The sequence below is a fragment of the Myotis daubentonii genome, chromosome 7 (genome assembly GCF_963259705.1).
Source record: "Myotis daubentonii chromosome 7, mMyoDau2.1, whole genome shotgun sequence".
NCBI classification, from domain to species: domain Eukaryota; kingdom Metazoa; phylum Chordata; class Mammalia; order Chiroptera; family Vespertilionidae; genus Myotis; species Myotis daubentonii.
Window position 1 is genome coordinate 62550099 of NC_081846.1, and position 21362 is coordinate 62571460.

Below are 21362 nucleotides of genomic sequence, written 5' to 3' on the forward strand. Positions count from 1 at the left end.
CTAGTGAAAAGCAAGCCGCTCACAAAAACGTTCTTATGCCTAATATCTGCATCAAGTAACCAGAAGAGAGATTTATGCTAAATATTTCCAGGTCCCAGTGAGTTCTCCGTTTTCTCTGAGAAATGAGGTCAAAGAAAACATTTGGACAGACTCTTGAAGCTTGCCTCTGGACAGGATGTGGTGTGTTTTGAATTATCGAGGAGGATTAAGGCCAAAGGAAGCTTTGTGCTGTCTAGCCCTATTTTCAAAGGATCTGGGGAAGGACTCTTAAGTTCCTTTTCTATATTTTAGGAAGTCCAGTGGAAATTCTTCTTCAAGTCTTGGAGAAATGGTATCAGGGACATTTCGAGCAACACCCACATCAGCAGGTGAGGGTTTCACCTAAACTCTTTTTAATGGAATGCATTCATTGCTTAATATTTGCATATACATGCAAGTATTCTTACTGATTTGGAAACAATTTAAAAGGCTTGATTTTAAGATTTTTTGTCCTACTTAATATGTCATTGCTCACATGTCTTCTCTAGTAATTTGATTTGACTTAAAGGTTAGTTGTGGTACTAAAAATTTAGATATTTGTATAATTTTGAAATATCTTATTGACCTAACATTGTGTAAACCCATCTGAAGCTAGTTCATTATTCCATTCATGAACCCAACAGACTTTAAGATGGTGAGGACCAATTCAAAAGAAAAAAAAAAAATTGTAGACTCTCAAGAAAACACTCAGTTTCAGCTTCCATGGGCAGCTGTGGAGATTGGGAGGGTTAGGCCCAGATGACCTCAGTTCTCATTGGACAGCAGGCAGCTGAGCCCTGAAATGAATGGTAATGAAGGGAGAGCGGTGGCCCGATCAGGAGTTGTGCATTTGGAAATTGTGGGGGTATTCAAGCAGGAAGTTTCCTCCCCCCACACTTCCTGACTCCTCTGGGCTAATTTCATTCTGGCCCAGAATTGATGCTGCATTAGGGCATCCCGTGTTACCAGTTCGGAATGACAAGTCCAGGCTCCCTCCTGACCCAATCCTGCAGGGAGCGGCATCGGTTCTGGAACAGTTCTGAGTGTGTGGGTGAACCCAACTAGGTCTCTGGGTCGCCCCCACATGGACTGGACCTGCTTGGGTGGCCACAAAACCACCTTAATCAGATATTGAGTCTATTTTGCCTCATCCCACTTGTTGGACATTCAGGGCATTGCAGCTTTTCACTATTACAAACAAAAAACAACAGGAATAACTGGTTATGAACTTATTTGAAATTAGGAGCAGCCTCGTAGGAAAAATGTATCAGTATCCTGGAATGTGAACCAAAAGCCTGACGAATACATAAAGGATTGCAAAATCCAAAAAGAATGAGTGACTGTGGTGATGATGATTATTTTGACCCGAATTGTTATTCTCAGTTTCCATCACATTTTATTTGCCCAAGTCGACCTCAGCCGCCCTGTCTGCCGCGTTCAGCGGGAAGCAGCCTGTGGCCCGTGCTGGCCCAGAGCTTCCAGTGTTGTTGTGAAGTCCACCCTCCCCCCCCCAACGTGGATCAGGATGTGAGGTCACTCACACAGGGAGGAGGTGTCTGTCTTCTCATGTCCTCAACATCGGCCCAACCTGAAGGCAGTAGTAGAACCGTGTTCTGCAGAGAGGGTGACAGCGAAATGATGAGAATTACAGGCACAAATGGGCGTGTTATTCCATCTTTTAAAGTCATGTACTATCATTTGCAGATGTTACATATTTTGATATGGCTCTCATTGTTGTCTTTTAGCCAAACAGAAGCAAAAAGTGGTAAGTGAGTATTTCCTTTTTAAATCTACTGTTAAGGTTTCTCTCCGCATATGCCTGCCATGCTCCATTTCAGTGGTCCGAATGGCTATACAATAAGGGGTGAGCCTCGCCGGTGGGGGCCCGCGGTCATCAGTTTTTGTCCGACCTGAGAATTATGAGTATTGTGGCTGATGAGGAGGCGCACTCATCCTCACCTTGTCACCCGTGTCAAATCATCTCTTTCAGACGGAGCACATTCCTCCCTACGATGTTGTGCCATCCATGCGTCCGGTGGTGTTAGTGGGGCCGTCACTGAAGGGTTATGAGGTACAAACACCAGCCTGTTCTGCTTCATTCAGTTCTAGATCAAGAATCTAGGAAACAGCGACTGAGTGCTGGCTCCTCCAGGGCCTGCTGACAGATGGGTGCCCACAGAAGCCACCTCTCAGCCTGTGACGGGGATGGGGCAGTGTGGGGCTTGGGGCGCCCTTCGCCCTTTCTCCCCGCTCCCCCGGGCACACGTCTCATCTATGAAGTATTACATTGTTTAGAAATAAATATCTCCCTCAAACTATTGATAATGGCAAGTTCTGTTAAAAGGTTTACTCTGCAACACATTCAAAGAAAAGGACTTTATCTGTCTCAACCGTTCCCATTCCCATTAGAAATAATAGACTATGAACAGCAGAAGGGGACATATAGGCACTTTGCCAGCCAAACCTAAACCCTCAGAGCACCAAATCTCACCCTGCTGGTGCTCAAGTTGATGGCATAGTCCACCAAATATTTCTCTGCGTATTTATTTCAAAAGACCTATAAAGGGAAAAACTCCACTAAAAATATTAGTGAACTTCTTCCCAATACCAGGTTGGAAGGAAAGAGTAAAGATGTAGATGTGCTACATTGCAGATGTTGCCATTTGGACGTTGTTCTAGCACAGGTAACAGGTGGGACATTGAAATCAGAAGGTGGGCAACTTCCAGGGCACCATTCCCACTGAGCCAGGACAATGTCTGGCCCTTACCTAGTAGGCACACAGTGTTCATTTGTTGAATGAATTCATCAATTTCTTAGAGGCAGATCTAAGCATCCCATCTCCTTCCCAGATCTTTTTCTCCTTTCCACTTCCTCTCCCTGGCCCTTCCCTCTCTCTGCTCTCTTTGAAGGGGAATGTCAGAGGAAGAGCAGGAGAGTGAGCTACAGAAATCTAGCCCTGAGCATAGAGAATTTTTAGCAACATGCACAGACTAGCAGGACTGCTTGAGCCCGGGGCTGGTCTGACGGGTTCTAGCTGCTCCTCACTGGAGGCAAACACCACTCAGGTGTGGCAAGGACAGGCAGCACCTGTGTGCAAAGCCAGCCTAAGGTGGTCTCTTGGGGGTAGTTCTAAACCCTCATAAGGGAGGGGGGTTGGGGTCTAGTGAATATTGCTGGTTTATTCCTCCACACCCTGAAGGAGAACCAAGGGGGAAAATTAGTAACTGTGGGTGGTTAAGAATGAAAAATGCCTTCAACAATAACCTACCCCTTGGAGAGGACTGGCTGTCATAACATATTTGCTCAATCACAGTGCCCTTCCCTTCCACCTCCTTACTTTTGACTTCTCTTTCTCTCTGCGTGTGTTTGCCTCATTCTGTTTTTCTCACCTCTGCAAAGGTAACAGACATGATGCAGAAAGCCCTCTTTGATTTCCTGAAGCACAGGTTTGATGGGAGGTGAGACATATAGATATTTTTGTATTTTTTTCCTTTAATCAAACTTGTATGATGGATTGATCTGTGGGTCTGTGTTTTCAGCAATTGAAGATCTGTAGCTAAAAGTCAGTAGTCAGGGAAGAATACAATGAGAGAGCTCTGGAAATCTGAAGAAATGAAGGATAGCGTTGAGCCCCCAAGGGGAAAAGGACTTGGAGAAGGAAAATAATCCATTCATTTTATTTAAATGTGTGTGTCTGTCGTTATTTTCTCACTTGTTGGTGAATTCAGACCAAACTTGTTTTATTGAAATTATTAATTTAAAATATAGAATAATTATGATGAATATAGTGGCTCGCTGGTCAAGCTGGGTAATATCATTTGGGTATTACACGTGTATGTGTGTGTATGTTATATAAAGATATGAACATAAAGTACTCAACTTGCTCAAAAAAAGAGTGCAAGAAATGTTTTCATTATAAGCCTCTCAAAGTGACTATTTTGTGGAGAATAGTACTTCTTTGGATGCTTAGCTCAGGGTTTGTTTTACTATAAATTACTTTGTTATTTTATTGGTCTACTAGAGGCCCGCTGCACGGGATTCGTGCACTGGAGGTGGGGGAGGGGGTCCCTCAGCCCAGCCTGTGCCCTCTCACAGTCCAGGACCCCTTGGGGGATGTCTGCCTGCCGCCCCAGGGGGATCGGGCCTAAGCTGGCAGTCAGACATCCCTCACGCAGTCCGGGGCTCTCGCAGTCCGGGGCTCTTGCAGTCCGGGACCCCCACTCCTTACCACCAGCATCTGGTTGAGTGGCACTCCCCCTGTGGGAGTGCACTGACCACCAGAGGGCAGCTCCTGCATTGAGCATCTGCCCCCTGGTGGTCAGTGTGCATTATAGCGACTAGTTATTCTGCCATTCAGTCTATTTGCATATTAGGGTTTTATTATATAGGATTTTGTATGTATCCTGGCTCAGTCTTTAGCCATCAGATAATTTCATCATTTAAGTTTCTGTATTTTGCAGAGAAATGCTAAAAAGTTCACATTGACTCAACACTAAGTGCTAAGCTCTTTCACATGCAGAATGCAATCCATGTAAAAATAACCACCTGTAAATACCTGAAGATTTATTAAAATGAAGAAAATATAAATAGTGTGGACTAAAAAGTATGGTTAAATGAAGCCAACTTACCAAATATTTTAATAAATAGAGTATTTTAGAAAAAAAGAAAACATGATAATGCTTTAAGTACAAATTGTATATATTTGTCAAAGGAAAAGCTTCTGGATAATTGTATTAAAATCGTCATTTCTTCCTGGGGCTATATACAAAGAAAATAAACTGAGGTTTTAGTTCCAATAATTGAGATTTTAGTTCAAGAAATCAGAATGCTTCAGTGCAATTACGTGAATTGCTAACTACCTTAGTATAGGCCAGGGTGCCTTAATGAATAGATCCTAAAATGCATAATGATTCAAACACAAGCTTGTTGTTGCTCCTTTGACAGTCTTAGGCAGATGTTCCTCAACTGGAAGATATGGGGAAGGGGAGGGTTGGGCAGAAAGTTTGTTCCACCCACCACTGGGGGCCCTCGGCCTGAGGGCGGTCTCTCCAATCATCTGGCGGGAAAAGAAGCATGCCGGCCTGGAAGTGACACACACTGATTCTTGCATTTCTTTGGTTAAACTTGGTCACATGGCCACATTTAATTGCGAAGGAGGCTGGGAAATATATAGTTTAGCTATGTGCCCAGGAGGAAGAGGATATAAATATTATTGAACAAATAATAGTGTTTGCCACATTCATCTAGTGGACCTAAAGAGCTATAAGCTAATCATGGATTTATCCTATTCCCCTCTTTTTTAAAAAGATAGGAAAAGAATAAAGTAGTTAATTATAAAGAAAACAAGTAAATAGCACTGGATACAAGAATATCGGAGTTGGAGAAAAATGTAAAATATTTTATTCTAATCTGTTTTCTCTAAAACCACTAACCTGCTTCTGTTTGAAGACTGCTGGCTTTTGGGAATTCATTTCTTAAGAAAGCATTGCAAAGCAACAGCTGAGCTCTAACTTTAACTTAATAGTGTTAGCCTTGGTCTTGCCCTCGGATGATCTGGGCCATAACCTTTCCCCTGATGCAGCCCTCTGTGGATTGGAGGCAGCTAACATGCATGGCTCAGTCTTCAGTGTTCTTGGCTGCACATGCAGACATCCTTCCGCTATGCTTGAAGTCACGTGGTTTTAAACAGTGGCACCTTTACCTGAGGAAGATCTGAGCAGTGACTGTTCTTGTGGCCCCATAACAGCCCTTGAGCTGAACAAATTCCCTCTCATAACACCACCAAAGTTTGTGTTGGATTGTTTTTGTCCCCACATAGCATCCTTATAAACAACAATGTTAAAGATTTGAAATGTGGGACCTATGGGGGGAAAAGCAAGGAATTATTCTAATTTAGCAAAGAGAAAATGAGTGAGTTAATTATTGCTTTTAAGGGTGAAGAATCTGAGGTTCTACCTCAATCCTCAGGCCCAGAAAGAGGAAATGCATGTAATTATACACACAGAGATCTGCTTTGAATCAGGTAGAGTTGTCCGTATCAAGCACTTACACACACTATTGAAGATGGTGCTAGAAATAGAATTAAGATGTCAATGCCAAGTGTTCCATGGGGTCTGATAACACAGAGGAGGAATGGAAGATCTGAGGGCAAATCCAACAGCAGCAAAAGTAGTAGCTGGAGAAGGTGAGTCAGCCTTGAGAGATCTCATGTACCGCACAGTTGGAGAGACATTAAGGGTGGGAGTAGGTGAGTGGACTCACTTTCAAAGGATAAGAGGCCAGTGCTGCACAGAAACCTGTACTGAATCTTTTGGTTGAGTGTCTGGGAGACTGATAAGGAAGAAGAGGTTTGCTTATCTGACTCTGACTTGTCTTCCCTGACATGTTGAACCATGACTGCATTATGTTTTACCAATTAATAAAAGGAGAGAAAACAACAAATCATCTTTAATTGAAACCATCCAAGAGTCCAAGAGAACAATCACACAGAAGGCGTTCGCACAGCCACACAACGTAAACAATATGTTCTACTGGAAACCTGCTCTGTTTCACTGGCTAGGGATGCAGTGGGTTAGACAAACTAGTCAGGAGAAAGTCCTATTTTTCTCAGAGCAAAAAAAGAGGCTTCCTTCTTCAAAACTGTTTTTCAGATCTTGGTTAGAAAATAATCCAACAAATTGGATTAAAGTCCAATAGCTTGACCATAACAGAATCATATGCTTGCCTTTTTGGATGCCTTAGAAATTATTTCAGTCTGTTTAGAGCTGCTTATTATACAATTTTTTTTGCTATAACTATTAGTGTAGGGTCTAACCATAATTCATGTAAGAAAAGTGAAAAGCACACTATGAAAGAGTTCCTGATGGGTCCCTGTGCGTGTGGATGGCCACACGTAGTGACTGTCGCTGTGCACAGATCGTAAACTAAGTGAGCGCCACAAGCTGCTACAGTGGGACTGGCCTGGCGAGGATACAGCGGGTGCACCGTGGCACGGAGCTTCGCTCTCTTCTTTTCATTCCTCAAACATGCACTGGGCGTCATCCTTGGCGATGCGGTTTGTTCAGCTGGTTGAATCTACCATTCATAGGCTGAACAGCAAGCAGTCAATTTGTTGACCTATGCTAATCATGTCAAACCCCAATGAAGTTGTTTAAGCTTTTTGCCAACTGGACCAGATCAGCTCTGTGGCAGTTATTGGAGACTTTGTAACCAACACGATCATGGCCAAAAGCCTACATGAACATCAAGTAATTTATACAGATGGGACCTGAAGCGAAAGGATGTTATTAGCTAAGGAACACTTAAAGAAAGAACAACAAAAAAGGATTTGAGAAAGAATTAAAGAGAAAAAGAGGCTGAGAATACAACCTGGGAGACTCTAGAGAGAGTATTTATTTATGAAAGGAAATGGGAAGGACTAACGCTGTCACAGAGCAGCGAAGTCATGGAAGGTTTGGAATTGCAGTCAACAGATGGAAAAGAACAGCACCGTGCCTTCTGTTTCATGATCAACGTTATTCCCTTACCGTTTTCTCCTGCCACTCTCCATTCAAATGCAGACTCATTGGAGGACAAACACTAGAGATAATGAATCTAACACTCTAGTGCAAACATGAGTACTTAAATTGGCAGGTTTTGATTACATGTCTGCCCTGATTTTCCCACCCTCGAGGTATTTAGAAACATCACAGACTCCAGGAATGGACGAGTTCATGGTAGACTGCTAACTTTTGAGGATAGGATATAAAGTAACTGTCTTTTTCAAGTCTTCAAATATCCAATAATTATCTTGTATACATTATATATGTGCCTATCAACACAGGACACTATGAATACTTATTTAAGAAAAGACTTTTTATATATTACCTTGTTTTCTCCCAATGACAATCCCATGAGATAGTATGACAAAACTACTATCACTGTTACATTGATTTTAATACTGATGCTCAAAATCTGACATGACTCATTCACAGTCTTGTTCTATTAGTATTTTATCTACTGACCAGCAAGAGAAAGATCTGGAAAAAATACTCAGGTCTATGTATGCCTTCCATCCCTGTTCTCTTGACAGTGCACTGTCTGTTCTTCGAAGCACTTTTCTCTATGCATACTAGGACTAAAATAAATTAATACAATAACAGGGCTGCATATTAGTTATAGGGAGGATAAAGTATAGAAGGATCTTACAGCTGTTCCATCACCAACATTGAAACACTAGTTATTTTTAAATGAGTGTGTTGTAACTGAAAGTAATATATTTCCATAGAAAAATCACAGAAACTAGCACTCATAGGTCATGATGGATGGCCACAATTGTGATGAATTACAAAACAGAACTAAGCAACACTTGGGGTTCAGCATCGCAAAATTTAGACAATGATTGTTGCTAGTTTTCAGTGGCATTTGCTATTACACCCAGGCTGCTGAGGAACTGAAGTTCTATTAGTCTTTTATCTACTAACCAGTAACTACTGACACTATATCACAGGAAAATTTCCCAGGGAACTTCTTAGAGACGTATATCAAACAAGATGTATGGAAGTGCTGAAAGACACTAGGGGATAAGAGTATAGCAATAGAAAATGTAGAAATGATATCAAGTAAAAAATATATATATATAAACTAGATAACATTCAATGGTGAATGCAATGTAGTTATATTGCTGGGGAGCCTTTTACAAAAACAAAACACAGAAGTTTGAATTTGGTACCTGATCTTGATAATAGTAAGCATCTTTGCCTAGAAATAAGAAACTCCTGCTTTGTCTTACTAAAAGGTTCCTGGGGCTTCTATCATCTCCTGAGGTCTTTCATGCCTGTGTACTTTTATTAAGAAATAACTTGTATTAAAAATTAGTTTGTATTTTATTAACAAATAAAACAAGAAAAAGAACCCTTTATTATCTACACCTTTTCCTATTGGGGGTCTATATGAAGCAGTTTTTTTCTATGTGTGTGTGTGTATGTGTGTGTGTGTGTGTATGTGTGTGTTGTAAAACTTTGGATGTGTTTGAAAATGGCTTTGTAAAAATGTTTATAACCCAGAAAAAACCAGAAGTATGTATCTGTTGATAATCCCTTCGATTTTTAAGAACCAAGGGTCACTATTTGGCTTGAATGGAACCAGAAAATTTGATTTTCACCTAAGCAGAATAGATTGTTTGGGCTCTCCAAAAGTAATTATTTCTAGAAAGTTGAATTCCGTCCCTAAACCAACCCACTTGTCTCCAGTCATCTATTTGAATTGCTCTGGAACTTCACTGTATGTTTCTAACCAGCAACTTCATTCTTAAAACAACAAGCAAAACAAAAAACAGAGACAGGAACTATAAACATGCAATGTAAATAAAAGAAGCTGTGACCAGGAGGACTGCCTGTGAGATTTCATGCCTCAGGTTGCAGCAGCCAATGAGGAATGGAGGCTCACCTGACTTCAAGTAATAAATCCTGACCATCTGTCAGCACCTGGCCAAGACTAACTGAGCATTGCCCCTGTCCATGTGGCTCATGTCTGGAGAATGGGTTGCTGGGGAAGAAAACTGTAAGAGAATTGTTAAATTTGATGGCTAAGTACTGGCCTGGAGCTTGGGGGGCTGTGTTTTATACCTTATTAACCTCTAACTAACCTCAGGGCACTTCCTCTCTGGGACTCAGTTTTTCTTCTTGGTAAAATGAGGAAATATAACTTGACCAGTGTTTCCCAATGTCTTGCAGCCGTTGAACAGCTTTTTACAACAAAATCATATAGAGAGCAGCAATGTAGAAAACAGAAATGCAGAGGCTTTCGTTCTCCTGTCACTGACTGGGGAAGCTGAGCCCCGCCCACTCCGCCTCCCTGGAGGCTCCCAGCGGCCCTGGAGGTGTTCCACAAAATGCTTAGTTTCTGCAGAAGACCATTGAGGATGCCTCCAGTAATTTCTTAGGGCATGAAAAGTCTAAAAATGAAAACATTTAAATCTTCCTGACCATCTACAACCTATAAATACAATGACACAAGCAAGGGGTACTTTGCTTTAAAATGGCACCAGAATTCTTGCAGTCTTTTACTTTAAAGAAGTGATTTCCAACCATTTGGCAAGTGGAATACTTTTAATTCTCCCCAGGGAGTCAGGTCCCTGAAGTCAGGTGAAGAGTCTCCTGAGAGTGCTGATAGTGCTGTCCCAAGACAGGTGTGAAATGACATAGGCCTCAATAATGATCAGTAATGACACCCCTCTCCTGCTCCAACTCCCAAAGGGAGAGTGAAAATGAAGGAGATCAGATGCACTAATTGAGCATAAAGGGGAGGAGGTGCTGCTCTCCTTGTCTCCTTTCTGGAACCCTGGCAGGTTGTGAAGATAAGAATGGAGAAAGGTCCATGGTGGCCATAACTGGCCTAGAGAGGCATTCTTTGCATTCTGCAGGTAGATAATGGTCTGAAGTTGCTCACTCCCGGTTTATTTTAAAGAATTTAAAATTGTGAGCTGCAGAGACGCTCATTTGATAATCAGACACACGTAGACCCCTCTCTCCTTCACTTGCAATGGATTTGCTTTATTCTCTTGTGTGACTGCAGGACACTTTCTAACTTAAAAATGTCCTGGCACAATTCCCACCCTGCCTTCTTATGGGTGCCCAACATATGCAACTACGCTGAAGAGTCTTGTGCCTGCAGAAGAGAAATCATATTTTTCATATCCTTAGAAATCAAACCTTCCTTTCGGCCTGTGGAGAAATGCTTCGTGTATCATGAATTAACTGTTGAGCACCAGGAATGCAACAGAGCTACCAACTGGTTAATTGTCTTTGATGATTTCTCCCTTTGACCGGCAGCATTGACATCTGTAGTTTTTGAAAGTCTTGTTCAAGAGCAACTCAACTGTGAATTGTGGGGAAATTGTGTCGCCGCTTCCTAGAAAGGGCATGGTTTATTCATGTGTTTTGATTCCCTCCTGGTATGGTGTGCATTAAAGAGAATTCAGCAAGGCAGACAGTAATGGAGGAGGAGCTGCAATTTTGCTGCAACCATTTTGTTGTTGTTGTTAAGTAGCCAAAACCTTCCTGTATTCTGCTCTGCTTGTGTTTTAATACTAGCCAAAGCCTGTTTAAAATACTTGCGGCCAATGTTTATTATGCTGTGGTTGCACTGTAGTATGTAAAGTGGTTATTAAGCACTGCGCTTATCAATCACGTGGAGAGCCCTATGACATTTTTACTGGCTTGTTTTGTTCTGTGTTCCTATTCATAGGATATCAATAACGAGAGTGACAGCTGACATTTCTCTTGCTAAGAGGTCTGTCCTAAATAATCCCAGCAAGAGGGCAATAATTGAACGTTCGAACACTCGGTCCAGCCTAGGTAAGATGTTCAAATGTGGTTCTTCTCCAACCTGCGCTTTCAGACAGGGATGGCACGTGCTGCGTTTGGAATGGCTTTCCCAGTTTGCTCCCCATTCAGAATGGGGAAGCGCTGATTAACTGGAGAGAATGCTACCCCTGGAAAAGAAGGGAGCAGAATCCTGCAGCAGCCAGAGCCTCCTCTCCCTCAGCCCTAGCCAATTAGCTAATTAGGAGTCTGGTGGGACGAATCCTCAAGGCCTCTCCTGGTCTGTTACTGCCTAACCATTTGAAACCACTCATCTACGCTTTGCCCGCGTTCCTCAACATGGCTAATAATCTGTCACATCTGACTCATAGCTGACATGAAAGAAAATGAGATGTTCAGCCTTCTCAGGTCTTTAGAAGAAAGCTAGACCATGGTGTTCTCAGTGTTGCTTCTGCTGCTAACTGGTAGTACCCAGAATAGTCACATCGTTAAGTGGAAATAGTAACTACATTAAGAACACAGAGGGAGATTCCCAGAGCACCAGTTAGAAAACATCCTAAAATTTACCATGATGGAGCAGAACACACACATGCTATACATGTTTAGCTCCATCAAGACATATGTGAGCAGAGTTGTAGATTCACTATCCACAGAAGCAAATCCATGCTGCTGGGGAAATCACAACATTCATATGAAAAGGCTGTTTGTGGTTTCTATGATTCCAAGAGTGGTGTAGTACACTCATAACTTTCTGGGAGTCTCTTTTGCATTCACATTCTGAAGGCAACTTATTTTACTGCCCTCTTCTTCCTGGGTAGATATGGGTCTTCTATGCCACTACATTTTTTTTTATCTACTGAAATGAGCTCTATAGATGATTGAAAACTAAAAATAAAATTTCCGAATAGATTGCATGCCCAAATATCTCATCAAGAACTCACTGAAGGCTGTGCCAAGAATGGAGCAGGTTGGAAAGAGGCTACAAAGTATTATCTCTATATTCCTGGCATGGAATTAGCACATGGTACTTGATCAATAAATGTTTGTTTGGTGGTTGCTTTGTGAAAGAATGCTAAACTTACCAAATGAAATAGGTGTCAGAGCTTGTCAGGGCAAGATCCCAGACATCAGTGGGGTTCTTTTTTGTTTGTTTGTTTTTTCCTTTTTTTTTTTTTAGTCCTGTATTTAGTACAGCCTTTCACATACAGAATGAAACACTTTTAATTAGTTTTTTACTGATTTTTTTTTAGAGAAAGGAAGGGAGAGAGAAATATCATTGAGAAACATTGATCAGTTGCCTCCTGCACACATGCCCCAACTGGGGATCAAACTCACAACCTGGGTATGTGCCCAGACCAGGAATCGAAGCTGTCACCTTTTGGTGTACCGGATGATACTCCAACCAACTGAGCCACACCAGCCAGGGCCAGAATGAAACACTTCTATAAGGCACAATATTTTCACCTTGAGGAAGTGATGATGGCAGAGTTGAGAATGATGAACCAGATTAGGTAACTGACTAAAGTCAAGTATCATGGGTGACAAGGATGCCATATTAGATTGAAGATATCTAAAACAAGCATTGTTCTCTGTTCTTCTGTCTTTCACTCTCCTCTAACTCCTCACAGTGCTGTTGGCTTCCTCTGATGTATAATTGGAGGCTAATGGATACCTAAAAGCAGAAGCTAGGTCGCCTGACTAACAATTGCATGAAACCAAGGGCTTCATGAATATGCTTTGAAGTCGTTGGTAATCTAGTCACCTGTTGTCAGAATCAGTGGAGTGAGTGGGTGGAGTTACTGTAAATATTGAGGAAGAGCCCTAGCTGGTTTGGCTCAGTGAATAGAGTGTTGGCCTGTAGACTAAAGGGTCTCAGGCTTGATCCCCAATAGGGGGCGTGCAGGAGGCAGCCGATCAATGATTCTCTCTCATTGATGTTTCTATCTCTCTCTCCCTCTCCCTTCTTCTCTGAAATCAATAAAAATATATTTAAAAATATTGAGGAAGAAACAAGGTAGATGTCAGTTCCCTGTTTTCCCCCTTTACTCTGTAAATTCATATACCACAAACATGGAGTTAATTTAATGGCACTCTATTATAATAATCACTGTGCGAGCCACTTATGCCCATTTGCCTGCTGTTAATGCACATTTACAGATTCCTTCACCAAATGTTTATTGAACACTTGTTATGTGCCATGCATTATGCCAGACTTGGGAAGAGCAAATGTGACTAAGACAATGTATCTTACACATGAGCAAACCGAAAGAGGAAACAGATGAGTAAATACTCCTTGATAGGGGAAGTATGAGCAAAGAGGTGGGGTATTAAGAAAGAGGGGTAGAGAGTAAGAAGTGTCTGAGAAGACATCTCAGAAGTTTTATTTGAGCTGGTTCTTCAGGGCAGACAAGAATGTGCAAAGGCCTCAGCATATAGAAAAACACTGTGTTTGAGAAACAACTCATTTTTTACAGAGCCTGCTTAGAAAATGGAAGGGGAGACATGGTTTTAGAGCAAGGGAAGAGACTGAGAAAACTACTTTGAGGCCAGTATGTTAGGGCTCCATGTGTCTTGCTAAAGAGTTCTCCAGAGTAAATCCCACAAAATATTAATTTTAAAAGATACCAAATAGTTGTTACATCCAAAATGTTTTCTATGGTCAAATAAATTTGGAAATTGTGCATTAAACAATTGGCAGTTTTCTTCACTGCAAGACTTCTTAGAGCTGTTAGGATACAAAGGGCAATCAATGCACGTTTGAAATGCCAAGAGAAACTATTATAGTATGCAATATTTCTCTTATAGTAAACCTCCTTCTTCCCATAGGATATATTAAGGGATTTGTCTCCCAGGGAACTCACTTTGGGAAATGTTGCTTCGAGCCTAGGAAGCCACTGAAGTACTTTAAGCATTTGGATGTGAAAAAGATCCCAGGTGATAGAAAGGCTGGAGAGAGATGGGTCCAGATCAGTCATGGCCAAGTTGTAGAAGCGTTCGTTAACATCCCTCCGGCATCATAGTCCATGACTTCTCAGAGCTCCATTTGTCTGGAATGAGGTCATGAGGAAACTTCCATTGGAACCCTTCTGAGGATCAGCCTGAGTAGTCAAGATTGTTAGGTTTGGTTAAAATTTTTCCTTAAGAAAATTAGCTATGTTGCCCTGGCCAGTGTGGCTCAGTTGGTTGAGTTGTCGTCCCATGCACCAAAGGGTAGCCAGTTCCATTCCCAGTCGGAGCACATACCCAGGTTGCGGGTTAGATCCTTGATCAGGGTAGAAGTGATTGATGTTTCTCTCTCACATCAATGTTTCTCTCTCTCTAAAAATAAATAAATAAATAAATAAAAATTAAAGAAAAAGAAAATTAGCTATGTAGATAATTTCTCTTCCTCACACATATAATTTATTTATTGCATTCTGTATACGTATTATCCAAATATTGGACCTACGGCAGTATATAGTGTGGCTCTCTACAACCTCCTGGCTGGCTCTGCCTGACCTCTCTGCTCATGACAGAGTGCCCATTGCCCAAGGGTTTAGTGTTCGTCAAGCAGGTGTGCCTGCCCTCTGCACCTGACAGAAACCACACTTTCATCATTGCTGGTGCAGAGGAAATCAGGCCACAGCATTGCTGAGGTATTTACACAGAGACTTGAAGTGCCTCGAGGGTTCCTTGTACCAGAGCAGTCTAGTTTAAAAATATGGTTTTCAGATTTGAAAATAAAGCAATATAGACTTATTCTAGCATAGCCCTGGCCAGGAGTTAACATTAAACCAGTTTAATGAAAACAACAAATGAAGAGTGTACCCCAACAACCTGAGGCTAAAATTTACTACAATAAAAATAAAATTTAGTTTTTAAACTTCTCTCATAAGAAAAATCTTTTTTAAAAAACTGTTTCTGATGTGAGAAATAAGGGACAGGTATGCTATTATTACGATAACAAATGTAGAATGTAATTTCAGAAAAATGTTGTGAATAAGCCCAATTGTACAAATTCTTTATAAGATGAAACCTTTCAAGTATTAAATAATATCAAAACAACTGTCTAATACAGATGATGCATCAGTGATTCTGTGAAAAATAAAAAGCTTATGCTTTTAGGCAAAGCCCAAGAGAATAGAGTTACATGACAGTTTTGAGCATTCATGACCCCACACTCCTTGTCAATCCATTAGATTGTGGGAAGGAGAACTTTTCAATGGGTGACATGAACTTGAATTTATACTAGATTAGCAAAACAAATCATGGGATTCCGGTACAAGCTCTCTTCAGTGAGGATGGTTAGAGCAACACCACCTTTTCTAGGCCACCCTTGAAGTAATTTAAATTAGCTAGCTTTGTCTACTCTGAGTAATTTGGACGAGATTACAACATTGTGAGGTCACACCTGTAGCTCAAAATAAAATGTAAAAAGCAAAACAAGATCATCTCTCTGAAAACTAGTCTAATTCAGACTTGGACGTGACCCAATAAGTTAGATGATTTATAAAATATATATTTAAAAGTCTTTTTTGTATTTCAGAAAGCCACATTATGTTTTTATGGATAACCTGTTTTGCTTTTAAAAAATATCTGGATTGCTTTAGATATTGACAAAAACTAAATTTTTGTTTGACCAGGTTCACTCATGGATTTGGATAACTTGGCTATTACAGCCACTAAATAGATTTGCATCTAGATGCATTGCAACATTTTAATATATTTGATCTTAGTTTTTTTTTAAATAATAAGATAATTTTGCCTCAGAACAGTCCACTGGCCCTAATACTTAAAGTAAGACTTAGCAATATGCTTGTTGTAAAATTAGATGCAGAACATTTAATCAGGGATACAAAAATATGCACATCAGTCAAAACAGGTGAATTGTGGGATTTTTAAAAAGGAGATCTATAAAATATTAATATATGTTGATCATTGGTAAAAACATTTCAGTGCAATTTGCTTTCCATGAGATGTTGCTCTGTACATGTGTCTCAGTTGTTTCCTGAATGTGGTTTCAGCTTCTATAGCTAAAATAAATTTCTTTAGGCAAAGCAACAATTAAAATTAACATAGCTATGCCCCTGACTGGTATGGCTCAGTTGGTTGGAGTGTTGTCCCATACACCAAAAGGTAGCAGGTTAGATTCCCAGTCAGGACACATACCCAGGTTATGGGTTCAATCCCCAGTCGGGGTGCATATAGGAGACAATCATTCGATGTTTCTCTCTCTCTCTCTCTCTCCCTCTCCCTTCTCCTTTCCTCTCTCTCTAAAATCAATTAAAAAAATCCTCAGTTAATGATTAAAAACGAACAAACAAAAATAGTTATATAAATAGCTAACTATTAGGGTGAGTGTAAGTAAGAAGCAAATCAAGAGAGCCATCTCAAATTTTCTACCGTTTGGTTTTATGCAAAACTCAAACCATTTCTCTCTCTTTAGAAAAGATCTTAAGTTAGATCAGAATATGTAAATTCCAAATGTTCTGTTTTTCAATATAGATAAGCATCTGAAAGAGGGGTCTATATTTTTTAAATATAAGAACTAATTTTTTTTAAGTAACCATGACTTGTTATTTATTATTTCTCTTTTTTAGCGGAAGTACAAAGTGAAATTGAAAGAATCTTTGAGTTGGCAAGATCTTTGCAACTGGTTGTTCTTGATGCAGACACCATCAATCACCCAGCACAACTTATAAAGACGTCTTTAGCACCAATTATTGTTCATGTAAAAGTCTCATCTCCAAAGGTAATTAGCTCATCTCCAGCTTAAGGTTTAGCAGCTCTTTTGTTTTTTCCTCTGTGCTTTTTTGTTCATGTGCAAGGAGAATGTATTGTGTAAACCCTTTTTAATGAGCACAGTTTTAATTCCCACAGTTTGTAAAGGTTCTAGAAGTTCTGAGAGTAAAAAATAGTCCATTTCTTCAAAAAGTCCACAGTCTATTGTGGCAGTTATGCAGGAATATAAGAGAAACAAAAACTAAGAAAGGTGAGGAAAAGTTAACTGGCTTTTCAGAGACTTTGGGTTCTATTTTGGTAAATTTCTTGGGTAATATTGATTCTTGTATCACCTATATTTTCTCCCCAGTTGAAGAGAGTACATAGTTCCGGAAAGGTATCTAGATTTATCATATATAAAGTCAAACGTCACCATATAAAATGTCTTATGGAAACACTGCAGACCCTTACATTTGTGGTTAGGTTGGATTCTTCAAGGAATATAATTACTCTGTGATGACGCACATGGGATATTTGCCATGTATCTGCAGGCCACCAGTGGAGAGAAAAATGAAAGTGAGACAGCCTCCAATTGGTCAGTTTTGAATTGGGTGTTCTTTCAGTTTTTAAAACTGTTGATAATGTGAAAAGTGATTATAAAATATGACCCTTGGGAGGTACTACCTCCAAGAGTTCATTTTAATTCCAATTCAACTTCCAACCAGAGCAGTAGTCTCCTCTCATGGGTGGAGAACGCCTCCAGGAGCTGGGCTTTCCCCCAGCCCTTCAGATGGCCTCGGCCTTCCATCTCTGGCGCTGGTTCTGCGCAGGGTGAGCTTGTCCAAACCGAGCCAGGCCCTTTGGGGAAGCATTAGGATGGATTGAAATCTGAAGCACCCTTCACTGCAGTGCGATAGATTTCAACCCCTCTCACCTCCTGTCCCGGTCACCCCCAGTCACCATGGGCTCACAAGTGCAGCAACTGGGGTTCTGGTAGCCATATGTGCTAAAGTATCATAGTATGCTAGTACTATTTTTGGGAGAGGGTCCTGTTTCAGCTAAGAAAAAGTTAAAGGAGAGTAGACTATATGGCAAAATGCAGTTATAGCAGTGCTCAAAAGACAGATACATCACTGGTTATATGTGGCCATATACCAGTACAAGTGTTTTGCTTAGCTTTCTATCAAGAAATCATCTTATCAATGTAAAATTAAACTGGGATGCCTCAATAATTACTATCGACAAAAGGACCCAATGTATATAAATGACTCTGATACTTATCTGACATTGAGATAGTGAACCAAAATATGACAACTGATTTTGGACAATAAATGACCCGGTACAGATCAGTTCCTCCACTTTTGCAGGACTCCACTTTTGAAATCTCTGGGTAAAATCCAGGGTAGGAACTCAAGATCCCACCCAGACCTCACATGGAACAAAAATAGGATAAACATATTAAATCCATTATAAGTGAAAGTCAGTGTAAGTGGATGATGTAATCACAGAGTTGATATATGTGATTTGTCACTTTATATTTTCTCTCTATTCATACTCAGTGCTAAACAGACTATTAAAAGGGGCCTTGGTTTGTTTGGTTTTCTTTCAACTCATTGACGGTATCTCAGATCTGTGTCTTCTTCCATCAGGTTTTACAGAGGTTGATTAAATCTAGAGGAAAGTCCCAAAGTAAACACTTAAATGTGCAACTGGTGGCAGCTGATAAACTTGCACAGTGCCCTCCAGTAAGTACAATCATTTTTGGTCTTAATCATTCTTGATTAGTTAAGAAAGGGTAGTGTTTCTTTCTATATTAGCACTAGAGGCCCAGGGCATGAAATTTGTGCATGGGGGGTGGGGAGGTCCTTCAGCTCAGCCAGGCCTGCACCCTCTCCAATCTGGGACCCCTCGGGGGATGTCTAACTGCCTCTCGCAATCTAGGACTGCTGGCTACTAACTGCTTGCCTGCCTGCCTGCCTGATTGCCCCTAACCCCTCTGCCTGCCTGCCTGATTGCCCCTAACCACCTCTGCCTGCCTGCCTGATTGCCCCAACCCCTCTGCCTGCCTGCCTGATCACCCCTAACCACCTCTGCCTGCCTGCCTGATCACCCCTAACTTCTCCCCTACCAGCCTGATCACCTCTAACTGCTCCCCTGCTGGCCTGATCACCCCTAACCGCCTCTGCTTCGCCCCGCACCTGGGACCCAGGATTTCCTCCTCCGTCCAGTCACAGGCACCTGGGACCTGGGCTTCCCTCCCTCTGTCTGGCTGCAGGCACCCAGGACCAGGGCTGGCTCCGCCCAAGCCGGCCTCAGCTACAGGCACCCGGGACCACAGGGTGGGCAGCTTGTCCCTCTCCTAGGCCGCAGGCACAGCTGCTGGCACCTGGGGCTGCTGGCACCTGGGACCGCAGGACAGGAGGCTTGTCCATCTGCCGGGCCGCAGCCTGGCTGGTCCCCATTCTTCTCTCACAAGCTCATTTGTGCCTGGCTGGTTCCCATTCCTTTCTCCTAGTGTTGAGTGTCTGAGCCATTATGGCATGACAACCATTTACATATTAGCTCTTTATTATATAGGATTGTCGTTTTTATTCTAGATTGATAGTGTGGTGGTATGTTATCATAAACCTGAGGAATTTCTTGGAACAAACTGATGCTGCCATGTTGGCTACACTCAGGCATCCAGAACTGGGTGGTGTCTGCCATGTAATAAAAAACGAACTTAGTGTCCCATGTCTAATGTCCTTAACTGCTACCTTGATTACCTGGCCAATTCAGCAAACTACTGAGTCAATGTGTATGCTTTTATGAAAAGAAAACCTACTGATTTGACTTTCCATTTCTTTTCTGCCTGAAAGTTCTGATAGGCATAAAAGATTATGGCATCGATGGTTGAGAATTTATTGGAACTAGAAGAGCCCTGTGGCTAGAGCAGATGAAGAGGTCAGGGTTAAGTAAGGTGAAAAGCCATATTATGGCAGTGTTTCTCCTAGTGCCGTTGCCAGGAAACAGCTGCTGAGTTGGAAGCCAAGCAAATGGTGGGAGGGGGTGGGGGAGGTAGCAGGTATCATGTGGGTCACCAGTGGTTGGTCAGTGTCTGCACCTGCCCAGCTGACTTACTATTTCTGTGCCTGTGTTTCTCTAAAGGAAATAACTTTTTTCTACTGATTTGATTCACTAGATTTATGCTCGTGTAAGGATTGTTTATGCTCTGAAGAAGCTGAAATTCAATTCAGATGTTTACAGAGCACAGACTATGGCCTGGCCAAAATGGCTCAGTTGGTTGTCCCATGCACAAGAACAGTTGCCAGTTTGATTCCCAGTTGAGGCACATACCTGAGTTGCAAGTCCCCGCAGCCAATTGATGTATCTTTCTCTCTGACTCTGTCTCTCTCTGCCTCTCTCTCTCCCCACCCCCACTTCCTCTCTGTCCATGGGTGAAGATTAAAAATTAAAAGTACAGACTCTAGAGCCAGATTGCCTAATTTCAAGTCCACTGTAATCCATACTAGGATTACATCCCTAATTATGTAATCTTCGGCATGTACCTACCTCATTGGGTTTGTGTAAAGACTCAATGAGTGAGTATGTAGTGAAGCTCTTAGAACATGTCTGGCACATGATAAGCACCATCTAAGCGTTTCTGTTATAATTACTGGATGTACATGTGCTGGGCCATGCCTAACCTGTCAAGCTCTGTAACGAACTGTGCCAATCTGGTTTACTATTGTATCTCAAGCTCCTACTTAGTAGGCCCACAATAAATATTTAGTAATATTTATACAATAAGAGTTTTAGTGAAATTTATGCAATAAGAGTAATAGAATGTCTCTAATCCTCATAGTTACCTAGTAAGATAAGCATTATTATCCCCATTATATAGGTGAGACAACTGAAGACAGAGAGGTGAAATGATTCTCTAAGGTTACACAGAAAATTAGGATTAGATTTATGATTTATCTGGTTCCAAAACCAATTTCCTCCCCTCACAACCCCACCCAACTATACACACACACACACACACACACACATGCATGCACACATGCAACATGCACCTGGTTACCTGCCTGCAGATAATTTGGATAACTTGGAGTCTGGAGTACTATGTTAAGAAGTCTAACTTTACATTGTCTGCTGATGAAGCCCATGTATATAGTGGAATATATGATTAAAGCACTGAGCAAATATAGAAGAATGTATTACCCAGTTGAAGGACGCTGACCTTTACTGATCAGCAACCAAAAGCCAGGAACTATGCTATTGTTTCCAACTTTTAGAACAATCTTATAAGGGTAATTTTATCAGTTGGGGTCTTCTGGGAAGCAGAGACCTAAATGGAA

General features: G+C 41.3%; 1 protein-coding gene across 5 annotated transcripts in view; it reads left to right on the forward strand.

Moving 5' to 3' along the window:
• Nucleotides 1-21362, forward strand: part of CACNB4 (calcium voltage-gated channel auxiliary subunit beta 4) — a 239996-nt gene that overhangs the window by 200360 nt on the left and 18274 nt on the right. For 4 of the 5 annotated variants that reach the window (XM_059704459.1, XM_059704455.1, XM_059704457.1 and 1 more), the window contains 7 exons: nt 292-368; nt 1764-1783; nt 2009-2089; nt 3419-3477; nt 11246-11355; nt 16902-17053; nt 18672-18767. In XM_059704459.1, the coding sequence (XP_059560442.1) occupies nt 292-368; nt 1764-1783; nt 2009-2089; nt 3419-3477; nt 11246-11355; nt 16902-17053; nt 18672-18767 (595 nt within the window). The remainder of the gene's footprint in view (nt 1-291; nt 369-1763; nt 1784-2008; nt 2090-3418; nt 3478-11245; nt 11356-16901; nt 17054-18671; nt 18768-21362) is intronic. The other variant, XM_059704458.1, reaches the window with a different exon arrangement.